At 39.0% G+C, this 20,628-nt stretch overlaps 1 protein-coding gene across 11 annotated transcripts in view; it reads right to left on the reverse strand.

Annotated features, from left to right (window-relative positions):
- Positions 1 to 20,628, reverse strand: part of SH3KBP1 (SH3 domain containing kinase binding protein 1) — a 217,967-nt gene that overhangs the window by 74,895 nt on the left and 122,444 nt on the right. For all 11 annotated transcript variants that reach the window (XR_010428559.1, XR_010428564.1, XR_010428562.1 and 8 more), the window contains one exon: positions 14,078 to 14,274. Coding sequence is in view for 4 of the 11 variants with exons in the window: in XM_064646750.1 (XP_064502820.1) it covers positions 14,078 to 14,274 (197 nt within the window). In the remaining 7 variants the exon portion in view is untranslated. The remainder of the gene's footprint in view (positions 1 to 14,077; positions 14,275 to 20,628) is intronic.

Genomic DNA, 20,628 nt, shown 5'->3' on the forward strand with positions numbered 1-20,628 from the left:
AAAAGACCGAAAGTCACCAAGAATGATCAAACATATGGAACAGATTCCTTATTCTGGGAAAAAGATACACGCAGGTGACACAAATCTATAAAAATTGGGAGACATTAACAAGGTAGTTAGGGAAGACTCACTAATTATCTCTTCCAGTAATAAAAATTAAGGACTCACTCATCTCTTCCAGTAATAAAAATTAAGGGCTATTAGATGAAATTAGCAGGTACCACATTCAAAACAAAGGGAGGTAACTCCTTCCCACAATGTGTGATCCAGCAGATTGGAACTCTTTCACAGGAATTACAGATGATAACACATTATTTGCAATGAAAATTTGACTACTCAATCTGACAAGGAACAAAAATCCACTATGGTTATTAAACACAAAGTTCAAAATGACTAGAGGCTGTTAAGACTCACTGCAGGATTTTCTTTGTATGTGTGACCTGGTCTCACACTATTCCCCAGGCTTTCTTTGACTACTGTTTGGAGGCACAACATGAGCCCAGGCACAGTTCTGAACTAAAGATGTCTCAGGATCTTCCCATTTCCTGGAAATATTATTCTTTAACATATGGAAATGGAATATTGAATACGGTACGCTTCAGAAAGTAAACTTAAGTAAAGTAAGGTGACATAAAACCAAAGTGATAACTCAAGGAAAACTTCAAAGAATTACTCAAACTCCTATCTCCCCCAAACATTATCAAACACATTAACTTCTTCCATTAAAAAGAAAGCAAAACCATAGGGAGAGCAAGATATATAGAGAAAATAATTAGAAAAGTCTTCAAAATTATTAAGCAGTAACTCTTAAAGGTTAATTTAAATCCTCTGATTTGCAGGACACAACAGAAATTTTCAATGAAAAAACTTCAAAACTAAAAAATGCTTTATGGTATATGCAACTGTCCTGGGCCATCTTTTGTAGTTCCCACAGAAGCAAAGAAACCCACTGTGAATCTGAAAGATTATAAAAATCAAATACTGGATTGACAGTCAGCTATTGCAATGAAAAAGACAAATCCACAGTACAGAAATGTATATTTACATTTTCTATCTAGCCATCTCAAACTTCTTATGACCTGTAAAGTGGATTATATCTATCACAACACTACCAAGTCAAGCACTTGTAACAACTTACCAACCTCCTGAATAAATTCCGTCTCTGTCAACTGTCTGGAAAGGCTTTGACTGTTGCCTGCTTTCTCTGAGAAACCGCTATAGATTTGTCTCCAGATGCACAATATTTCAGTATATGAATACAAAGTGTTCCCTCTGCAATGATATTGATGTTTACACTGAACTGTAACCGTTTATATCATCCACATTCATGTAATTTATACTTCTGCGTTTAAAGGAGAGTCTCAAACCTTCATGGTGGGGAAGACTTCTAATTAGAGACTGTTTTACAAATTCCTAACTTCCCATTTGCAACGACAAAACATCTCTTCAGTGATTTCAGAACTGCTTAAATGGAAAATTACTTTTTTTCTTGTTTCCAGCTGTTGAGCTCCATTTAGAAATGACCTGAGCCAGCACCAAATGTCTCATCCAGCTACCCATGCACAAAAACTACCAGGTGTTTAGCAGACCACCATCAGTCTACAAACCACAGATGAAGAATATCTTCATTAGTATTATGCAACTCACCAGAGAAAACTGTGCTATATCAAATAACATTTGAAGAAATAAGTACGAAAAGCATGCATTTTTGGCTTAACCTCTTGGATGGAAAAGGGAGTAGAAACAAAACCATTATCAGTGAAACATCATTCTCATTAAAACTCTGAGTAGCTTGCAGAGCAGAACAGTGCAAACTTTGCTTTTTAGAGTGTTCTCCACAGTCAAACCTGTTCTACCAGCAGGTGAGTTTCAACTCTAAACCTATTGTAACTTCACAGTTTGACAAGTTCTTAAAATTTGAAATTATGGGCATGGAGGGCACTGGAGAGGCTTTTTTCTACCAATATGCTTGATGTGCTGAACAGGAGAGAAACCTATGTGTCTTAACTTCCATGCTTCATAACTCATATTTCTGTAAAATTTGGAATCCTGACATTTGATGCTGTCAGGCTGTCGGTTTCAAACCACTAATGAACTAAAAGTCTGCCTTCCTAAAATGTTTATGGTGAGAAAGTGAATGTAAGAGTTTAGATTAGATAGATGCTGCTGAAACAAATGGAGCGAGACATATTAGAATCACTGATGAGTAAAAAGACTTTAGTAAATGAAATAAAAGGAAAATACAGAGTGAAACGCACACAGCACGCTCCCAGCTGCCTCATCGCAAAGCACTGGAAGTGTGCATATCCAAATGAGCATTTTCTTTCTTCCTCAAGCTGCAAATTTGCAATGCTAGAAGGTGCTTTTGTAACAAAAGTGGTTTTTGAGCAGAAAGTCTTATTTCCTCCCTGCATTATTTTTCATTCTTCTCTTTTACTGACTGTGGCTCACATAAATGTAAAGAAAATGTCTCCTTGCACCCCTTGCCATGAATTTTACCATTTGCCTTTGCCATTCACAATTAATTCCTATCTCCTCTAGGAAAAATTCTTTAGTCAGTCTGCACTGAGTGAATGAAATTCCTTCTGGCTCTCCCAAGAGAACCATGTCTGTCTAGATTGCAGCTGGTAACTGGCATGATCCAGATTTTACCATCCATCTTAGACTGCTGTTATGAAACCTCCCTCTTTTACAAAAATTAATGAACCTTATGAACCTAATGAACTGCTACATGGAAAAAAAATAAAATTCTAGGAACACTCTGGATCCCTTTCCCCACCCTCGACGTGGGGGAGCCCAGTTGTGGTTCCTTCTCCATCTGAAGAACCATTTCGACGTCTTGAAAGGACGGGGAAAGGGGACTCCAGCGACAGGGTTTTTCAGGCCCCGAGCCCGGAGGGGAGAGGTGCTCCCCCCTCCCCCCAGCACCCACGTGGCTCTATGGCAGGCACAGAGACAGCACACCGGGCGTGGAGAGGAGGCAAGAGAGTGTTTATTGTTGGGAAGGGGTTTATAAAGCTTTTAGGAGGGTCAAAGGGGACCAATCACGAGTTCAGGGTCACACAAAAGAAACCATCAGGTAAGGGGTCAACAGCCAATAGGAAGGGGTTAACAGGGGACCAATGGGACACCTCAGGACACCTTGTATGGGAGACAATAGCTTCACAGGGGGGTGTTGGGAAGAAGAAACACGTGTTTACAAAGAGACCACAAAGAGCCATCCTAAGACATGTTCAAACAAGTTTCTCATCAGACTTAGTGCTACATCACACAGTAAGCAAAGAATGGCACTTGCTTAATATCTTCTTTTTTTAAGTAGCAAGGATAGTTCTTTGCTCTTTTGTGAAAGTTACAATGTTGTCAACAAACTGACAAGTAGCTGGTCAATTATATTTTTCAAACTCAATGATTATTAAAAAAAAGAGTAAACCCATAGTGTCATATAGATTACGCCAGCTTTAGTGCTGACAGCAAATATTTCTTCCATTTTAGTATTATATTTCTTCTTTTCTCCTCAGATTATCTTTAACTTTCACTTTTTAGTTTTGGGTTTTCCCCACACACACACACCTTGCACCACTGAGGAAAAACAGGGACATCTTTTACGTCTTTTAAACTCTACAGGGAAAACTGCAGAGGAACAAGCAACTCGAAACACAAACAGAAAATGAATAATATCATGTGTTTCATCTTTGCTTGTCAGCAAGTGCTTTAGGTACAGAGACTGCTGCAGAAGAAAGCACCAGCTGAACACATGGAGGTCTACTGCTCTTTGGGTGGCCAGTGGGTGGCAGAGAGCCCAGCACCCAGCAGAAAGGAGGCACCAGCAGCCCCAACTTGGCTACCAGTCGCTGTTGCATCAGGACTTCCTCCCCAGGAGCTCCATTCTCTCTCCTCTCCTTGCCTTTTATTGGAAGCTTTTATGAAGCACCTAATCAACTAACTGTACTAATATAGGCTCATGTCCCTAGTATTTAAGCACTATTTTAGAAACACAGAATGCCACCAGCCTCTTATAGAAACACATACAAAGTGTTAAAAAGGCATCTTAGAAACTGGCCTACAGATTTTTATCCTACCAAGTGTCTGGCTGGTGTACGATCCTTTCTCCTTCCCTCCTTCCTCTTTTCTTTATTTAAGGCAGAAAAAGAGAAAGACACATGGCAAATTTTAAGAGAAAAAGCAACTCAGAAAACTTGTTGCTTCATTTCTGCACACAGCTCACTGACTTCAGCTATGAAAAGCCAAAGCTGAAGAAAATTTACATTTTTGTACTAAGAGCTCCCAAATTATCTGCAAATCATTAAACAGTTTACTTGATATCTCTCCATTCAGCTTTACATAAAATTTTACAAGCAACAGTTGACTCTAGTTGCTTTTTCTTGGGAGGGGAAAGAAAAGATTATTTCCATTTAGATTTTATTATCCCAATATAATTTTCTCCAGAACTCATTCACATCAATTTTCCTTGCTTGTACAAATGTCACCTCACAAAGAAGAGGAATTAATAAAGCTCCTTCTCTTTTTTTTTGCCAGGAAGAAGAAGTACAGTTTTATTAGTGTATTTAGGAAGGAAAAAACAAGGGGTGTGGGGGGTGAATTTTCATTTACTAAGCAAACATTCAAAAGAGCAACACATCCTAAAGACTTTGTGACTCATCTTGCTTAACTATAAAGTTGCATTATTCTTTACAGTAAGAAAACTGAAACCACATCATATAGGAACAGAAAACATCTGTGCAAGTTTAATGGCCAAACAGGCCAAAAGGAAAAAAACTTAAACTAAACAGAGCCAGGATAGAATATGTTTTCATACAAAAGTAACTCCCTATTCTAATATGGTCCTCTATAGCAGAAATGGACTTCAGAACTCTTTTCCCTTCTCTTTACCTACTCAGCACCTACAAAACGTGCAGAAGAACCAAAGAACCCTGCAGTTGAAACTAGTGCTCTGCAGAATAAGTATTATGATACAGTTTTAAACAGCCACAGAAGAAAACCCCAACTAATTGTAAAATAAATACCTCCTCTCCCATTGTGAAGCCAAGCTGCCTTTCAGCAGCCTGAAGTGTCCAAGAAGAGTCCTGGAGTCCTGCCCCTTCCTTGCATGAGCTCAGCTCAGTGAGAGCGGGAGCCCAGCCCTGACACTGACTCACGATCCGGGCCATCCCGGGGAAACAAAAGTTCCACTTGTTTATTTTACAGGAAATCTGGAGCTTTTCCTACCTCTGCTCACACACAGCAAGAAGTTTCCTCTCCTTTCCCAAGCTAGCTTAGGGAAGCTTGGGAAAGGAGAGGAAACTTAGCCAGCTCTCCTGGCTTCTTGATAGCAACAGCTAGGAAAAGCAAGGATGTGAGTGACGATTTAGAGACCTTTTGTGAACAGCCCAGGCAGAAAGTTTTGCAAATAACTCTATAGGCAAATGGGCTTATGACAAATTCTGAGTGTATTGGTCTCTCGGGGGGGAAGGTTGAAATTTCATGTAATTTATGTCTTTGTTTCAGCCTTTGTTTTTAAAGAAAGATGATCAAGAAACTGAAATATCATTAAGATGATGCTCTGTTCCATTAAAATCTTATAAATTCTTAATACTGCCTCCCTATAAATATTCAACTTTAAAATGACCGAATAAGGGCAGGGGAGGGAAAGACACAGACAATTTGGAAGAAATTAAAGATTTATACTTAAGCAAACCACAAGATACTATACACTCTCACTCCCATTTGACTTTTGCCTATTGAGCAAGTATTTACACACAAATACATCTACTATGGACATATTTAGGCATACATAGTGCATTCCCTATAGACACATAGCCCACTCTCTACAGAGCCATTCTTAACAGGAGTGCTAACACTTATGGGACATGAGAAAAGCCTCTGAATTTACACATTAAAAAGGTGAAAGCAAAAAAAATTGCTTCTCTCTAGTTTTAAGAAACTGCATAAGGAAAGATGTGACAGATTTAGACAGTATACAGATTGTAAAGGGAAGGAGATTAAATTTTTCAAAATGGTTCCTACAAAAGATACCAAACCAAACCAAACCAAACCAAACCCAACAAAACCCCCCACTACCACCACCAACCACACAAAGGAAAAAAAGCCCAAAACCAACAACAAAAACCACCCCAATAAAAAAGTTATTTTGCAGAGTAAGGCTATTACAGTATATGTGCTGCTAAAACAGTAAGTATGAGGATACACAATTTTCTTTATGGGATGCTTTTTTAAAAAACAGCAATCCCTTGGAGATTACTTAGATATACTTGGTCCTAGTCCAGTTGAGAGGTTTCGATTAGATGATCTCGGAGATCCCCTTTGGTTTTATACTGCAAGCAAATGGAAACTGGTCTGAGTAGGACTATCACTGCAAGTACAAATATTCAGAAAAAAATATCAGGCTATTTTAAAGAATGGAAATTAGCAAAAGATCGTGGCTCACAGGAAAGGCAACATCTCTTGCAACAATGTTCCCTGTGCCTGCACCATGCTGCAGGACACCTTCAGGAGTAATTTACAGCAAAGTCTGAAGTCCTACTGAGGCTGCAATCTTCTTCCTGATTTCTATTTTCCAATGACAAATTATTTTAAAGTTATATTACAATATATCATAAATTTAATTTCCAGAAAACACACAGTTACTGGCACTGGCTTTAAAAGAACAGAATAATCTGTAACACGTTTATACTTTATACAGTTTATGAGTATATAAAAGTGTAAGTATTACAATCATAGAATCAGCTGGGTTGGAAGGGACCTCTGAGATCATCAAGTCCAACTCTTGGTCCACTACTGCCGTGGTTACTAGACCATGGAACCAAGCACGACTTTTACAAAATAATCCTCAACTAGGGAAAATATAAAGAAAGAAAACATTTCAGAAAAAATCCACAAGCTAATAAAGCTAAATAGACAACAAAAGAAGAGTGTATAGATTTCACTTTACAGGTTATATTCCCTTTGGTTTACATTCATCAGCCTTTTTATTAATGTAATTTTCAAAGTCAGGTGGGTTATTCTTTTCTTTTCACGTAATTCTATTTCTTATTTAATTTTTAAGTTCATGTATGCTAAGAATATCAGAAGTTATTTCATTAGTTTTTTTTATAATCTTGTCAAAGTTATAAAACTTAACAACTCAGATGTACCAATTAAAAATCAGTTATACTATCTAACAAAATCCAAGTGAGGCAAGAAAGAAAAATTAATTTTACTATGGCACGGTTTATAAAACTGTTTATTCCTAAAGTCTTGATTACACTAATTCAAATCTTTTTATATCAATTTATATAAATTACTTTTATTTAAGTAGAATTCATTGCTATTATTAGGCATACTATACATATTGATTCAGTTCTCTTACAGCTCATCAGACAGCAAAAAAAGCTAGCTTGCATGTCAGTACTGTTATTACTGAAGCATTTTCTGTGTACTGAAGTTGAAACATGAGACAAACTTTCCTAGAAATTCAGTTTATGTCTCCATCAAGTATCTCTGGAACTCAGGAAATCAGCTTTATTCTAAGCTATTTAAGCACAGCATTTTGGTTTTTTTAATGATACTTCTTTTAAAATGTCTCTTGGTGTAAAAGGCCTGATAATGCTACAGAGTCAACTGAAATTCAGAGATTTACAGTGACTAACAAGCTAATGATCACCAGCTGGATCCAGAGCAACTTACAACGTACATACTTTTATTGTCATCCTATTATGAAATAAAATTGCATTAGCTTAAACCTACACATCCTGTTTTTCTGACTGGAGCATCCTAAGATTTCCTAATCAAACCCATGACCGAAATAACAGGAGCATTCCCTCCCAGAGAGAACTCCTCCAGAAGAACTCATTCTGGCAGAAGCCCAGTGCTGTGCCCCAGGAGAACAGACCAGATTTTCCACGTTGCTTTTATGAATAACTTCTAGTACTATCAGTACTTCTTACACTACTCTGCTTCTATTTTAAGATGTTCTTCAAGTAGTTCAAGTCAAGAACATAAGCTGAAAATATTTTCATGCACATGCTTGATGTGCTTCTTTCATATGGACAAATCTTTTCTGAATAAGTCCAACTATACACATATACATCCATACTATAAAGTCTTGTGGCACAGACAACAACTAACTTGAATTTATTTAGACTCCAATAACTGCTTTAAAAACAAGCCTAATAAAACATCACAAGCAGCACAAACCAGTGTGTGGGTAACCTCCTCCACCAAAATCTGCTAGTGCAGACTGATGTGTAAGCTGAGCCATGTCAGCAGTACTTGGACAACTCTGTTCAGGCAGCTTGAATATTTCAGAAACCAAACTGACAGAACATAAAAGCACAGATATCTTATGGGATAGCAGGGAAGGGCAGGAAGTATACAGGAGATCAGGAGTCGCTCTTCACTCACATTGCACACTTCAGTGACTCAGCAGAGAGTCACTGACAGCCAAGGTTATCACATTTATTCCTCTCCTTAAACTTCATTTTGCATTTTCCATTCTATTCCGTTGGTGCCAGGTCCTGGTTTGAGTCAGCCTCCCCACAATGGGGCAAGCTGCTTTTTGACTGTCCCTCATTTCACCTTATTTCCCCTACCCTTCTTTCTTATTCCTCCAGAATAGGGTAGTAAATCTTCTAAGGTGTTTATTTATAAAGTTCCACTGCCTCAGGAACACCAGCCACCATTTGCAAGCCTGTGCTATTTTTTCACATAATGAAAGAAACACATGAATCTGTTTCCACACTGAATTCAAGGAATGGAAAGTGACACCAGCAAAGGAGTGACACCCCACTGCAGGCTGGCAGGCTGGCTCTCCGGACAACTGCAGAAGGGGTCAGGGTCCTTTTTCCCTGTAGGTTTCCTCACAAGGTGGCACTAGAATAAATGGCTAGGACAGGGATGCCAGACCATAGCCTACGGAAACTTTAAAGCAAAACATGAATGTTGCTTGAAGAGATGAGTGTTTCCTCTGTTCCTCCACAGAATTTGACAAACTGCTGATGCTTGGCACGACTGCTGCTGCCATCGCTGATGCCTGAATGTCTGAATAAAGGAATGCCAGAAACTTGTGCTTTCAAGTGCAAAGCACTACACACACTCAGTGCTCCCATCACACGCTCTGCCTCAGCAGGTGTCTTTAATAGCATTCGTAGTCAGTACCAGGTGGCTTTGCTTGAAATACATTTTTTCGTTATCTCAGGATTTTGAAAACTGGCTTCAACATTTCTGCTAAGGGAGCAAGCACCTCCAAAGGCATCGGAGAGGCAAAGGAGGTAGCAGTGAGAGGCAAGTGCACACAGAACCAGGGCTGGCCACACACCACAGGTGCTGCTGGTCAGGGCTGGCAGAGCTCAGGCACATCATCAGCCAGTTTAGAAACACCAGGAGGAACCTCCAGCTTGCATCTCTCAAAGAATTCTCTTTAAACCACTGAAAATTAAGAGGTAGAAATGTTTTCTAAAAGGAACCAGGCAGGAACCAACAGAACAGGTGTGGCAAAGACAGACTGTCAGTGCAATGCGTTCACTGCAGTTCCTGGGTCCCCAGCTCGCCAGCTAAAAATAGGAACTCAGACCTTGCAGGCACTCAGTCTCAAGAGTTTACAAATTTCTATCTTATTACAAAGGACAGGTAGACTTAATAATTGACAGGAGCTTCTAGCCCTTATAGCCCTTGTGTCTACTTCCATTATTTCTTCTCCATTTCTCCTCTTCCAAACATACTGAATATACACAAAAAAAAATTTCTGTATAAATTCAGTGTTTTGCAGTGAGGATCCCTAAACACCAGTTAACTAGATCTTACAAGCTGCTGAATCTAAAGGCATAACTGCCTCCCCTTTATATTAAATCATTACACTGGCTGCAATATTCCCCAGTTTGATAGCTAAGTATATAATTTACACTAGGTTTTGGCAAACAGTACTGTGACCTCATCAAAGGCTGTTCGTGAAATTTAGCTCTGCCCAAATTCACCTCTGCTAGCCAGCTATGGAAGTCTTGACTGAAAAACATTATGAATACATCTCAAATGGAAAATGCAAAAAATACTCTCAACAGTCTCTTCTGAAGTAAGGGCAGTTTTCAGAAAGATAAAAATAGCTCTTTAAGACTTTTTATTCTATATTCACCTATTGTGACCTTTAGCATTTCCAGACTGAAGCCTCAACTCACAACCCAATCCAATACAGTTAATTCACACTATGGAATGTATTGGTTGAATTAATTTTCCTGTACTTGTAGAGGTTTATTCTTAGATACAGGAGAGGAAAATGTGATAGCTGGTTAGAACAATGGAAGCCCATACAGATCATATTGCAAGGAAGTCCAACCCAGAAACAGACGCTTTAGATAAGCTACTAAGAAATGAAAATGGAAAAAAATAAATAAGCATAAGCACTTGTTTAAATATCTTGAAGCTGCACAAGCAGAAGGAAGACATGTGAAACAGGCATTTCCATTTGACCATAAACCTTGTACTACTTTAAGAGTGTTACACTGAATTTTCTCAGGAGACACAACATATCTATATGCATATTGTATTTCTTCTAAAAATTCATCTGTAGGCAAGCTATGTCTTCAATCACACACAGCATTGTAAAACAGTTCACTTACATCTATCATTAGTGGAAATCTGACAGAGCCATGCCTCAGGAATCTGATTCTAGTTATACATGGCCAGCAATCAACTCATCAGCACAAACACTCAATAAAATGGACTACAAAGCATAAGTATTTGATTCTTCTATTTTTCTAAAATAGCAGAGGTCTGATGGCACTGCTCAAATTAAACTCTCACAAATGCATCACTAATTTCCCTAGGATAATCTGCTTCTGTGATTTTTAGAACAAAGAACAGCTAAGCAATTAATTCTGCACACCAATAAAACCAATGAGGTTTCATGCAATTTCTCAGTTTTGCCTTTTATTGAGAGTCTATTGATCACCTTAAAAGGCAAGGGCCACTATATCCTACATTGTTACCACTGGGCAAAGACTTGAACTACATCAAACTGCCCGATGATTTACGGGACAGCCTGGTGGCATCTGCTTCTGTTCTACTGGCAGCAAATCTTTCTGCCCTCATATTCCTGCCAATATTTGTGTAAAAGCCTTCTTAGCATCCTGTTAATTCTGTGTGAAATATGATCTAAATTTGTGATTCATAAAATCGAAAACATATTAGAATATGAAGTGATAACACCAACAAAATAAGACCCTGTTGATTCTTATGTAAATGGGACTGACATTTTCCATAGGAATTATCATGTTATAAAAAATTCCACATTATAAAATCCTCACAGTAATTTACTGATGCTATTTAAAAAGCAATTGTTAGGAAATTTCAAATCTAAAATGTAGCAGTATCATTACAGTAATATTTCATCAATAACTGTATCAAGAGGAAGCAATAGAAAGTTTTAGGGTCTCCAAACTTCAGAAAGCACTTTAAAAAAAGGAATTGAGAAAAGCATTGTTTCTACTTCTTCAAAAGATTACAAGTTATTGAAAAACTGAGGCTACTTGTAAGGAGCAAGACACATACCAGGGCAAAGATCCCTTTAAAAACTACATTGCTAGAGAAAAATATGTATCGACTTGGCACTCTGCAGGATCTTTGCAACACTTTTGAACCAGTATGCAGAGCTCCCAATCTAAATATGACTTTGCATGGAATGGCAAATTTAATGCAGGATTCCCCCACAGACAGCATCAAATGGCAAAGCACATGGCAATAACAAGGGAGAAATTTCTTGCAGCCAGGAGACAAGTATTTGGGGAGGTTAATGGTCTGCAGTGGTAACAGAATGTTGTGGCACTGATTCATATTCTGGTGCTATTACTAGGCAAAGACCACAGTCCTGAAGACTCTGAATGTCACCTCTCAAAGGTTAACCTAAACCTAGGACAGGACGAAAGCAACAACAGCAAAGAAGTGTTGGTTTTAGTTACCTACACATTTAAAACACAAATAATGGATTGTGTTCACAAAATGATGCCATTATTTTCTGCTAACCATGCCAACTTTAGGAGAAATCTGAAGACATAGGAAGGAAGTTCTGTGGGCAGGATGAAATTTTTTTTCTGTTTCCTGAAAATGCTATATTCACTTTTCTGCTGGGTAACAAACCTATTTGTTGTTTGTGAAAAACAAAGGTAAGACTTATTATTATAAAGTGGAGTAAGACTTTCCTTCAAGAAATGAAAGCGACTTCATAAGCACTTTGTGAACACATTAAAACAAAGAACTCCAGAGTTCAAGGGATACAGAATTTATTTTAGTCAGTTCCCACTTAAAATCACTACTGTAGAGATAACTACAACTACAGTAAACTGCAACAAAAGAAATCCTTCATGTGACATTAACAGGGCGTTATCATTTGTAAATTCTAATCTCCCTATATCAGACTTAGAAGAACTGAATTTTGTGCAACACTTGAATTATGGTCAGTGCCTTACAAGTGCATGTCTATGTTACACACCATTATAAATACTATTATAATGTAAATTGTAATAGTATGTTTATTTTAGGTGAGTTTCTTCCTGCACTGCATATTTGGTTTACATACCTACATGCAGAAAATTAATAATTTAAAACAGCTCACCTTTTGTAGAACTGCATTACTAAAATACATATTTGCTGAAGCTACAAGACTTTTTAATGTCCCAGGGAAAAAACACAGGCTTAAGTACAGCCATGCATGAATTTAAGTCTGTCTGCTATCAGCTGCTTCCTATATACAAAGTAATTCTGCTTACACAGGACTTGTAAGGAAATACTTGTTGTCGTAAGTAAAATATCACAAGCAGCCATCAAATTACAAAACCAAATGTCCTCCAAAATGGGTTAAAAAATAATAAGAAGAACCCTTTTATTAAGTAAGTTCATGTTCTAGTAAAAATCCTTTTTCAGTTCACTTGCAAGTTTTCATAAAGCCCAGTCGCACCTTAAACACTGTGATGTTGTCAGGGTCACAAATAAACACGCTGCAGAGAGACACTCATGGCTCCATGAAAAGCTGACTTCGCTGCTCTCTACCCCATTCCCTGAACCTGGCAGGAGGAAGGTTCATTAGCTACTACTCAGTGAACACCACTAGGCCTGACCTGTCCTTATCTTATATTTCAGGGGGGCTTCTTTGATGAGGTGCCATTGGAATACAGCTCAGCTGTTCCCTGCACATGAACAAAGCCAAAACCAGAAGTTTGCACCTAGAAACAGAAGGCAAGCAGGGTACCATGCAAGTTTTGAAAAAGTCAACAGTGGTCAAGGAGTAACACAGTCTAGGTTTTTCCTTTATTTAGATTATTATTCCAGCTCTTTACTACCCTCCTTACAGAGACTGAAAAATGGTCTCCTGCAAAATATTAACCAAATCTCCCTCAGCATAATTAACTTAAAAGTTTCCACCACGGTCCTGCAGGACCTTCCCTTCTCCTGTAACTCAGGGTGCATATGGGGGTAGGTGCTGAGCTATAAATCAGATCACTGAAATGATCTAGGCTGAAAAAAACCCCAAAGCTTGCAGGCCAAAAAATGTAATTCCTGTAGTGGCTGGTTCTATAGACAATTGGGCAAGCATGACTCAGAAGTGAGAAGTTGCCATCAGGGACCAAGAGCAGCTGCCTAGGAGCTTCTTAAAATCACCATGGAGGCAAATAAAATGCATCATGAAACTATGCCCATAGCAAATTCGAGACTGTGGAAGCCTCCTAACACTTCTCAGCATATTAGTAACTCTATTCAAATCTAACTGTTCACTTAAAGAAAGAATTTAATGGATTTTTCTTTAGTTATTAATTCATTAGGAAACCATGCACTTTTTTGTTTGTTTCCCTAAAGAACATAGCTTAGATTGATTAATTTGTTATTTTATTTTTCATTTTAGCAGGCAGCTAACCTCACTGGAATTCACTTTCTGTTGTGAAGCAAAAGAAAAAAAAAAAGGCAGAATCTTCTCTACAGAAAGATTAGGAAATAATGACCATAAAGCTTCAAGTTTTGGCCAGTGACAGAATTTAGAACTTTCACATGAAAACTTCTTTAAACCAACACCAAGAGAGAATTAAGAAATGCCACGTACCTTATCTACTGGGAGAAAGTCATTTTCAACTTCTATTGACCTTGGTCGTAGCTTTATGGGTTTGTCTTTGAAGATATCTCCAAAGCCAACACCTTTGACCTTCTTGGGTTGGATTGTCGTGCCTCCGTTGGCTCCTTCTGATTTTGTACTGCAAGAGTCACCACCATCACTCTCAGAGCCTGTAGCATCTTTCAGGCCTGTGAAATGGAGGGATGAAAGAACGAATCTTAAGTGTGAAGCTCACTGTTATCAAATTGTGACTGGAAAATGATCCCTCCCACTATCCTCTAGAGGAAAGTGAAACCACAAGAAACATGTAGAGAGGATGCTCTCTGTGCCATGCACTCACTTTTGAGTTTTAAAAATCACTTTATTTCATCATATTGGTGTACCAGCTAGAAATTACACCAATCCACAAAACATGCATACTCCAGCATCAGAACTTCAGGAACAGGGATGGTCATTCCTTGAGTACCAAGAAACTCCTTCTTCTTCAGACAAAAATTATTTGGAAGAGAACTCAACAAAAGAGTTAAATTCAGCTGTAGGGCACCTATTGTATAAAGCCACTTAAAGCTAACAAACAGTCAGACCAGGCGCATTGTACCTTAAATCTGTGTGACTCAAGCCAATTATGCAATTAGTATCTAAAGCTACATTACCTAACTGGGAAATATAAAGCTGAAAGCTGTTCAAACAAATTTGTAATCAAATAAGCTGCATAATACTTTCCCTGCTGAAAATTAAACCTATCTGCAGCATAGACAGCCTCATAAGAAAAGCACCCATGCACACTATCCTCTAGGAATATGACAAATCAAAACTGACATTCTGATTTGCATTACTTCTCCCAGTGAACAGGAAAATTTATCTGCACTTATCTGAAAATATCTGCTGCTTGTATAGCAGAGGCCACAGATGCAATAAGGTGATGTCTCAGCCACTTTACAGACAAGTGCAGCATCAGGCCAAACAGCCACTGGCAGCCAAAGTGACCCACTGAAGTTTCCTCCCCCAGACCATTTAAATCTGCCTCCCTACACTACAGATTGACTTAACTATGTTTCCAGGAAAACCACAGAAATTGCTGCTACTACAGCACTAATTCTACCTAATAATAAGAAACTCAAATCCTCACATTCCCCTCACAACCATTCACGGTGTCACAGGTGTGGATCTTACAAGGCAAAGAAAGAAGAATTTCAAGCTTATCTTCTTAATTATTTTTATATCAAGGTCCATAAAGAGATCACAATAGATTTTCATCATAAAAGGCTGCCAGTACAGATGAAATACAGAAACCAGTGCAAGTCCTAAGGCCTACAGGTACAACTTCATGATCCAAGACACAAGAGGCTCATCTGTTAAATGGGCTTCAACACCAGCATGCTGCTAGAAAATGAAATCAGGAATCAGGACTTTTAGCTAAAAGCAGAAAAGTCATCATATGCCGCCCTGAGATTTTTTGTATCTGAAACATGAAAGGAGCATAAAGGCAGAATCAGAGAAAGTTCTCAATTAGAAAGAAACAGAAGGACTAAAGACTAAGCAAAACGTTTTGGCCCTCTGGCCTCCTAAGTGGCTGCCATCTACCTGTTGAACATCAGTAACATTTCTATTTCTTCAGACATTCAATTTAGATAGCAGTGAACAAGTTATTTGTTCCAAAAGCTGTGCAGGATTGGAATTTAAATGAATATTAAATAATTCTATTACAATTATTTTCTTAAATATGCAAAAGTCTTGAAATCTTTACTTGGATCTTTATTTTTTGAAGAAGGGGCTCGGGGAAAACTTCAAATGTGGTGTCACTCGTTTATTATGGTAGTTAGAATGGTTGTATGCCTGCAAATTCTGTGCACTACTTCTATTCCAGACCTCAAGAAAGCAGTAACCAGGGAATTCAAGCATTCACTGCGATCCTGCTCTGTGCTGTGGTTGGCAGAAGAAGAGTGGTCATCCAAGCAGAGTCGTTCTACAATGTTTCCAGCACTCAGAGATGCAAGGGTTAATTAAGCCAGAGAAGTATAAAACTCTTTGGGCAATATGGCAAAGTCACTGCCCTTTTCTTATTCCCTCACCTTGCTGTGACTTAGGTAGAAGTTGTACATTCTACTAGCTGGACCCTCCCCAGCTCTGCAGAATATCAGTGACTAGGGCCCTGGCTGAGAGAGAGGCCAGAACTAACTTTATTTACCACTTTTAAATGCAAAGGGAATGGTCAGCAACTGACTATACTATACTGAGTTCCAAATAATTTTTTCTGAGTATAAAACATCCACAGCTCAAAAAACTCAAATTGCAGTCATCATCATCTTTTTGCTGAACAAAAAATCTTGATATGGGATAGCAAAATTACGCTCCAGCAAAGGTTCCTTCTGCCATCCTTCCCAAAATCTCCTTTAAGTACTCTGTGACAGAGGGAAGGAGAAGTGCAAAGACCTCCCTCCACAAGTAACTGACAGAATCCATGACTGCTCTTAGCCACTGCTGACATGAACAGAAAGCTATCTTTAAACCAGGGAATTATAACAGGTTTTTTGCATCCCTAATTGTGGGAGAAGAGGATTTGGAACTTGGCCAGTGGATGGAATTAAAATATGGAAGTAGTTACGAGAATTACTCAACAGGTCTCACATGGACTTCCAGATCTTTGAAGTCTGCATGAAAGAAAGATCAAAAACCTCAGGGGGCTCTAATAAGAATAAAGCTTTTGTTTCTTTCTGGGCCATCACTTGTTCTTCATTATGGCATCTTCAGCTTTTATGACCATTCTTCTGTGATGAGACATTACACCTTGTATCAGAAGCCTCACCTCAGGCTTAAAACAGATTTCCCAAGCATCACCCATCTGTGTGTGATGACAATCCAAGAGCCATTTCATTCTCTGTGCTGCCACAGAGCTCTGTCTCAGTATACAGTCCTCCTAATGAAAGCAACACAGTATTTCTTTTTCTTTTTTTTTTTTTTTTTTTTTTTTTAATGAGGCCAGAATGGATTGAAGCAAGGCCTGTCCCAACTAAACTGCATTTGAGTGGTCAGACACAAAGCTCCTTCAGAGTTAAAAGAGTTCTTCCTGATCAACTGAGAAAATGACCTGATTTATTATTTTTTGACTGACAGAAACTGAGGAATACTCTGTACTTAAACAAATAAATCAGTAAGAATAAAAGCCCTGGCTTTTACAAGAACTAGTCTGCTCTCGCTGTTATCCCAACATGGCTGAGGTCTAGAGACAAAGGTGAAAGAAGAGGAGAACTATATGCAGTGGAAACTGAGAACAAATCAGATAAAGATCTGCAATGACATTAACAAAGAATAATGCAGTGTTTAAGTACAAAACAGTCCTGCAGAAAATAGCCTAACATGCTCTTACTATTAAAGACATGCTAAGGAGACTCTCTTACCTTCCTCCCGAGGAACATGAGATATACAACTCTGATTTGTACAGACAAAGAACTTGCAGGCAAGGATTTGTAACACTATGTCCACCCTTGCCTGAAAAATTGTCTCCTCATATATTCTTTTTCATTGGGTTGTTCCCTGATATATATAAAGAAAAAGAGAGAGAAAGGGAGAAAGAAAGAGAGAGAGGTGGAGAGAGAGATAGCATGTATGTGCCATCAATACTCTGAGTTCAATCCTGCCAAGTGCAGCCGCACTGGCCTCCCCAGCCCTACCTATGCAAGGAAGGGATGGCTGATGGCTCAGGTGATCTCTCCTCTTAAGAACACAAGAGTGTCACTCTTCCAATCACACATATTTTGTTTAGCTTTTCATGGACTTTTATGACACTACTGCAAACAGCTTAGTAGGAGAATATATCTAGATGGACAGTTTCTCCAAAAGACAAATGTAGCCCATGGATAGAGCTGGGATCTAAGCGGGAACCTGAGTGACACAGACTGTCATTATGAATTTTAAAGATGAAATTTTCTTCATGAAGAGCTACAGCTAGCAGGGAAGTCAGGTTGCTAAATGAACATTAAAAGCTGAGATCATTTCAGCTGTCACAGTGTGCTGACCAGCACAGCTACACAGCCTGAAACAGCTGTGGTCTACCACAGTGATGGACTTGAGCACCAAGGTAAGCCAGCAGCTCAGCAAACTGCTACCCTCAGAAAACTTGAGCTTGCTTCTCTTTAAAGCCCAGTTATTAAATACTTCAAATACAGCCAGTATAGGATAAAAGCTACAGTTGCCAGGCCTCTCACTATTTTTTGTTACCTTTTTTTTTTTTTTAACAGGAACTTCTCTAGAATCTGTCACCTCTCTGTCAGCATTTGGAGAGCTGACATCGATAAGGTGCTCACTAATGTGCCTACTATCACATCAGGCTTAATAGCAGGAAATTTTTTCAGATCTTTAATATTTCTCAGGACATAAGTCTTTTTGGGGTATCACTCCCCTTTTCTATCTCTGTAAGCAAAAACACTGTTCTTTCACCTAGATTTACTGATGCTGAATCATCTGTAGCACCACAAGGTAGAGCTCAAATCTAAGTATTGGGTGCACTTTTCTAGCAAGTTCTGAACAAGGGCAGCATCACCAGCAAGAAGTTAAAGTTCCCAGGGCCCAACTGTTCCCAGCTTTTGGCTGGGCTAAGATAAGGGACTACTGACATACGGCTATTTAAAAATGCTCAGAGCTCTAATTCTTTGTTGATTCATGCTCCTTACAAATGCAAGCTAATTTAGTATTCATGAAAATTAAATTCTCTCAACACTGTCTGGAGGAATTTCGCACTTCACACACATTTTCTCCTCTATGGGTATATAAGAGAGATTCGTTTTCTCCAGACATTTCAAACACACCACACTCCTGCTTATAGCAGTTACAGGTCTTTTGAGAGCAACATTCTGAAATGTACCAAAACAGATTACCTCAAAGAGGGATTAAAAAGAGACCACAATATCAGACTTAATTCACCAATGGCCTCTCAGAGTTGTGCTGGCATCAAACCAAGATTCTAAATCAGAAAGATAGTTAGGGATGATAAAGGGCTGTGTAAACTAAAGCTGTTAAAACAAAAATAAACAGCTGTGATAAAATTAACTCCATTCAAAGCAGGAAACAAATCGTTTCTAAACAGCTTAAAATGGCAGGGACAAAAAAAGGGGAATCCATTGTAAGTTTACAGAGCTTTCTATTTTGAGCTATTATTTGGCAATTTAATTTTTGTTCTCTATTCTGGATTGTTCTCTCCACCAACAATTTGTGGTCCTAGGCAAATGGACCAGGATGGACCACTGCCCTAGTTAGAGCAGCTGGGACCATCACTGTGTGGGTGTAACCCAAACTGTGTATTCTACACCCTCTATGTCATTTCCCAGGAACTGTTAACAATATACCATTTGCAGCAGCTGCCCAGAGGACATCTGACCCCCCCAGGCTATAATCTGGGTGTTAAGAAGCCTGTGAGATAGGAGCATGTTCCCATCCTCACGCCAATGACTCCGGTGTGATAACTCTATAACTCTCCTCCAGGGAGTCATTAGCACCTCCACACCCAGCCTGAGGAGTCATGGCTGCTAATGAGCCACCAAGGATTCCAAAAATATCTCATGACTCACAATCACCCACTGTGGAACTCCCCACCCTGGGGGAGGTACTGGGCATTCCCACTCGAACCTGAGTGTGTATAATCTTGGGGTCTTGGAACTTCTGGGCCTACTCATCGGATCCAGAGGAGGACCAGAACTTCGACCAGACTGTGATCGCCACTCTTGATCAGACTGCAACCAGCACTCTCACCAACAGGTTTTCCTTTCCTTTTACTATGGATTCAGGGGGACCACATGGGGCTCAGCATGGGGGCCAAAGAACACCTTTCTGTTTGTGCCCCAGGGTGCTGGGTTATACATCTGGGTTTTGTGGGTTAAAACCAATTGTTTGTCCATATAATTGTATTTATTGTATTACTTTTATTAAATTATAACCCTGACTTATAATCTCTTTTGAGTTGGGTTCATTTCTCCTGCCAGTTTACCTTTAAACCAGCACAACCACTCTGACAAAGTATAAGCCAATGATGCTCTGCCCTCTAAGCACTTCCCTGCTTGCTCTGTTAAGCGACAGAAAGGTCAGCTGTTCAGAGGCACACACCTGAGACAATGCAAAGGATCTCCTGATTTGGTCTGGCAGCCAGAGAGAAACGCTGTCAACTGTGTTTAATAGAACAAAGAACTTTGTAAACGAAGCCTATTGGGTTTTTTGCCTTTTATGGAAGGGAAGGAAGGTAAGGGGAAATATGTCCTTTCCTTCTATTTAGAGAATGATAGCATGGAATGCTCGGGTGACCGATCTGAATGACAAAGGTGGTGAAGTTACACATGGTAATTGCAGTAGATGAGACAGGAACTGTTCTTCTTCCTTTTCCCCCACATACTGGCCAAGACAGAATGAGTACACACAGCCTATAAGGTATTTTTCTTGAGCTTGCTCAAGAAAATCCCCAACAATATTCCAGTGTCATTAAAAAATCAAAACCAGAAAATGAAATTGGATTTGAAACATTAATGTAGAAGAAAGACATGTCGATTCTTCAAAGT

The sequence above is a fragment of the Pseudopipra pipra genome, chromosome 2 (genome assembly GCF_036250125.1).
Source record: "Pseudopipra pipra isolate bDixPip1 chromosome 2, bDixPip1.hap1, whole genome shotgun sequence".
Classification (NCBI taxonomy): domain Eukaryota; kingdom Metazoa; phylum Chordata; class Aves; order Passeriformes; family Pipridae; genus Pseudopipra; species Pseudopipra pipra.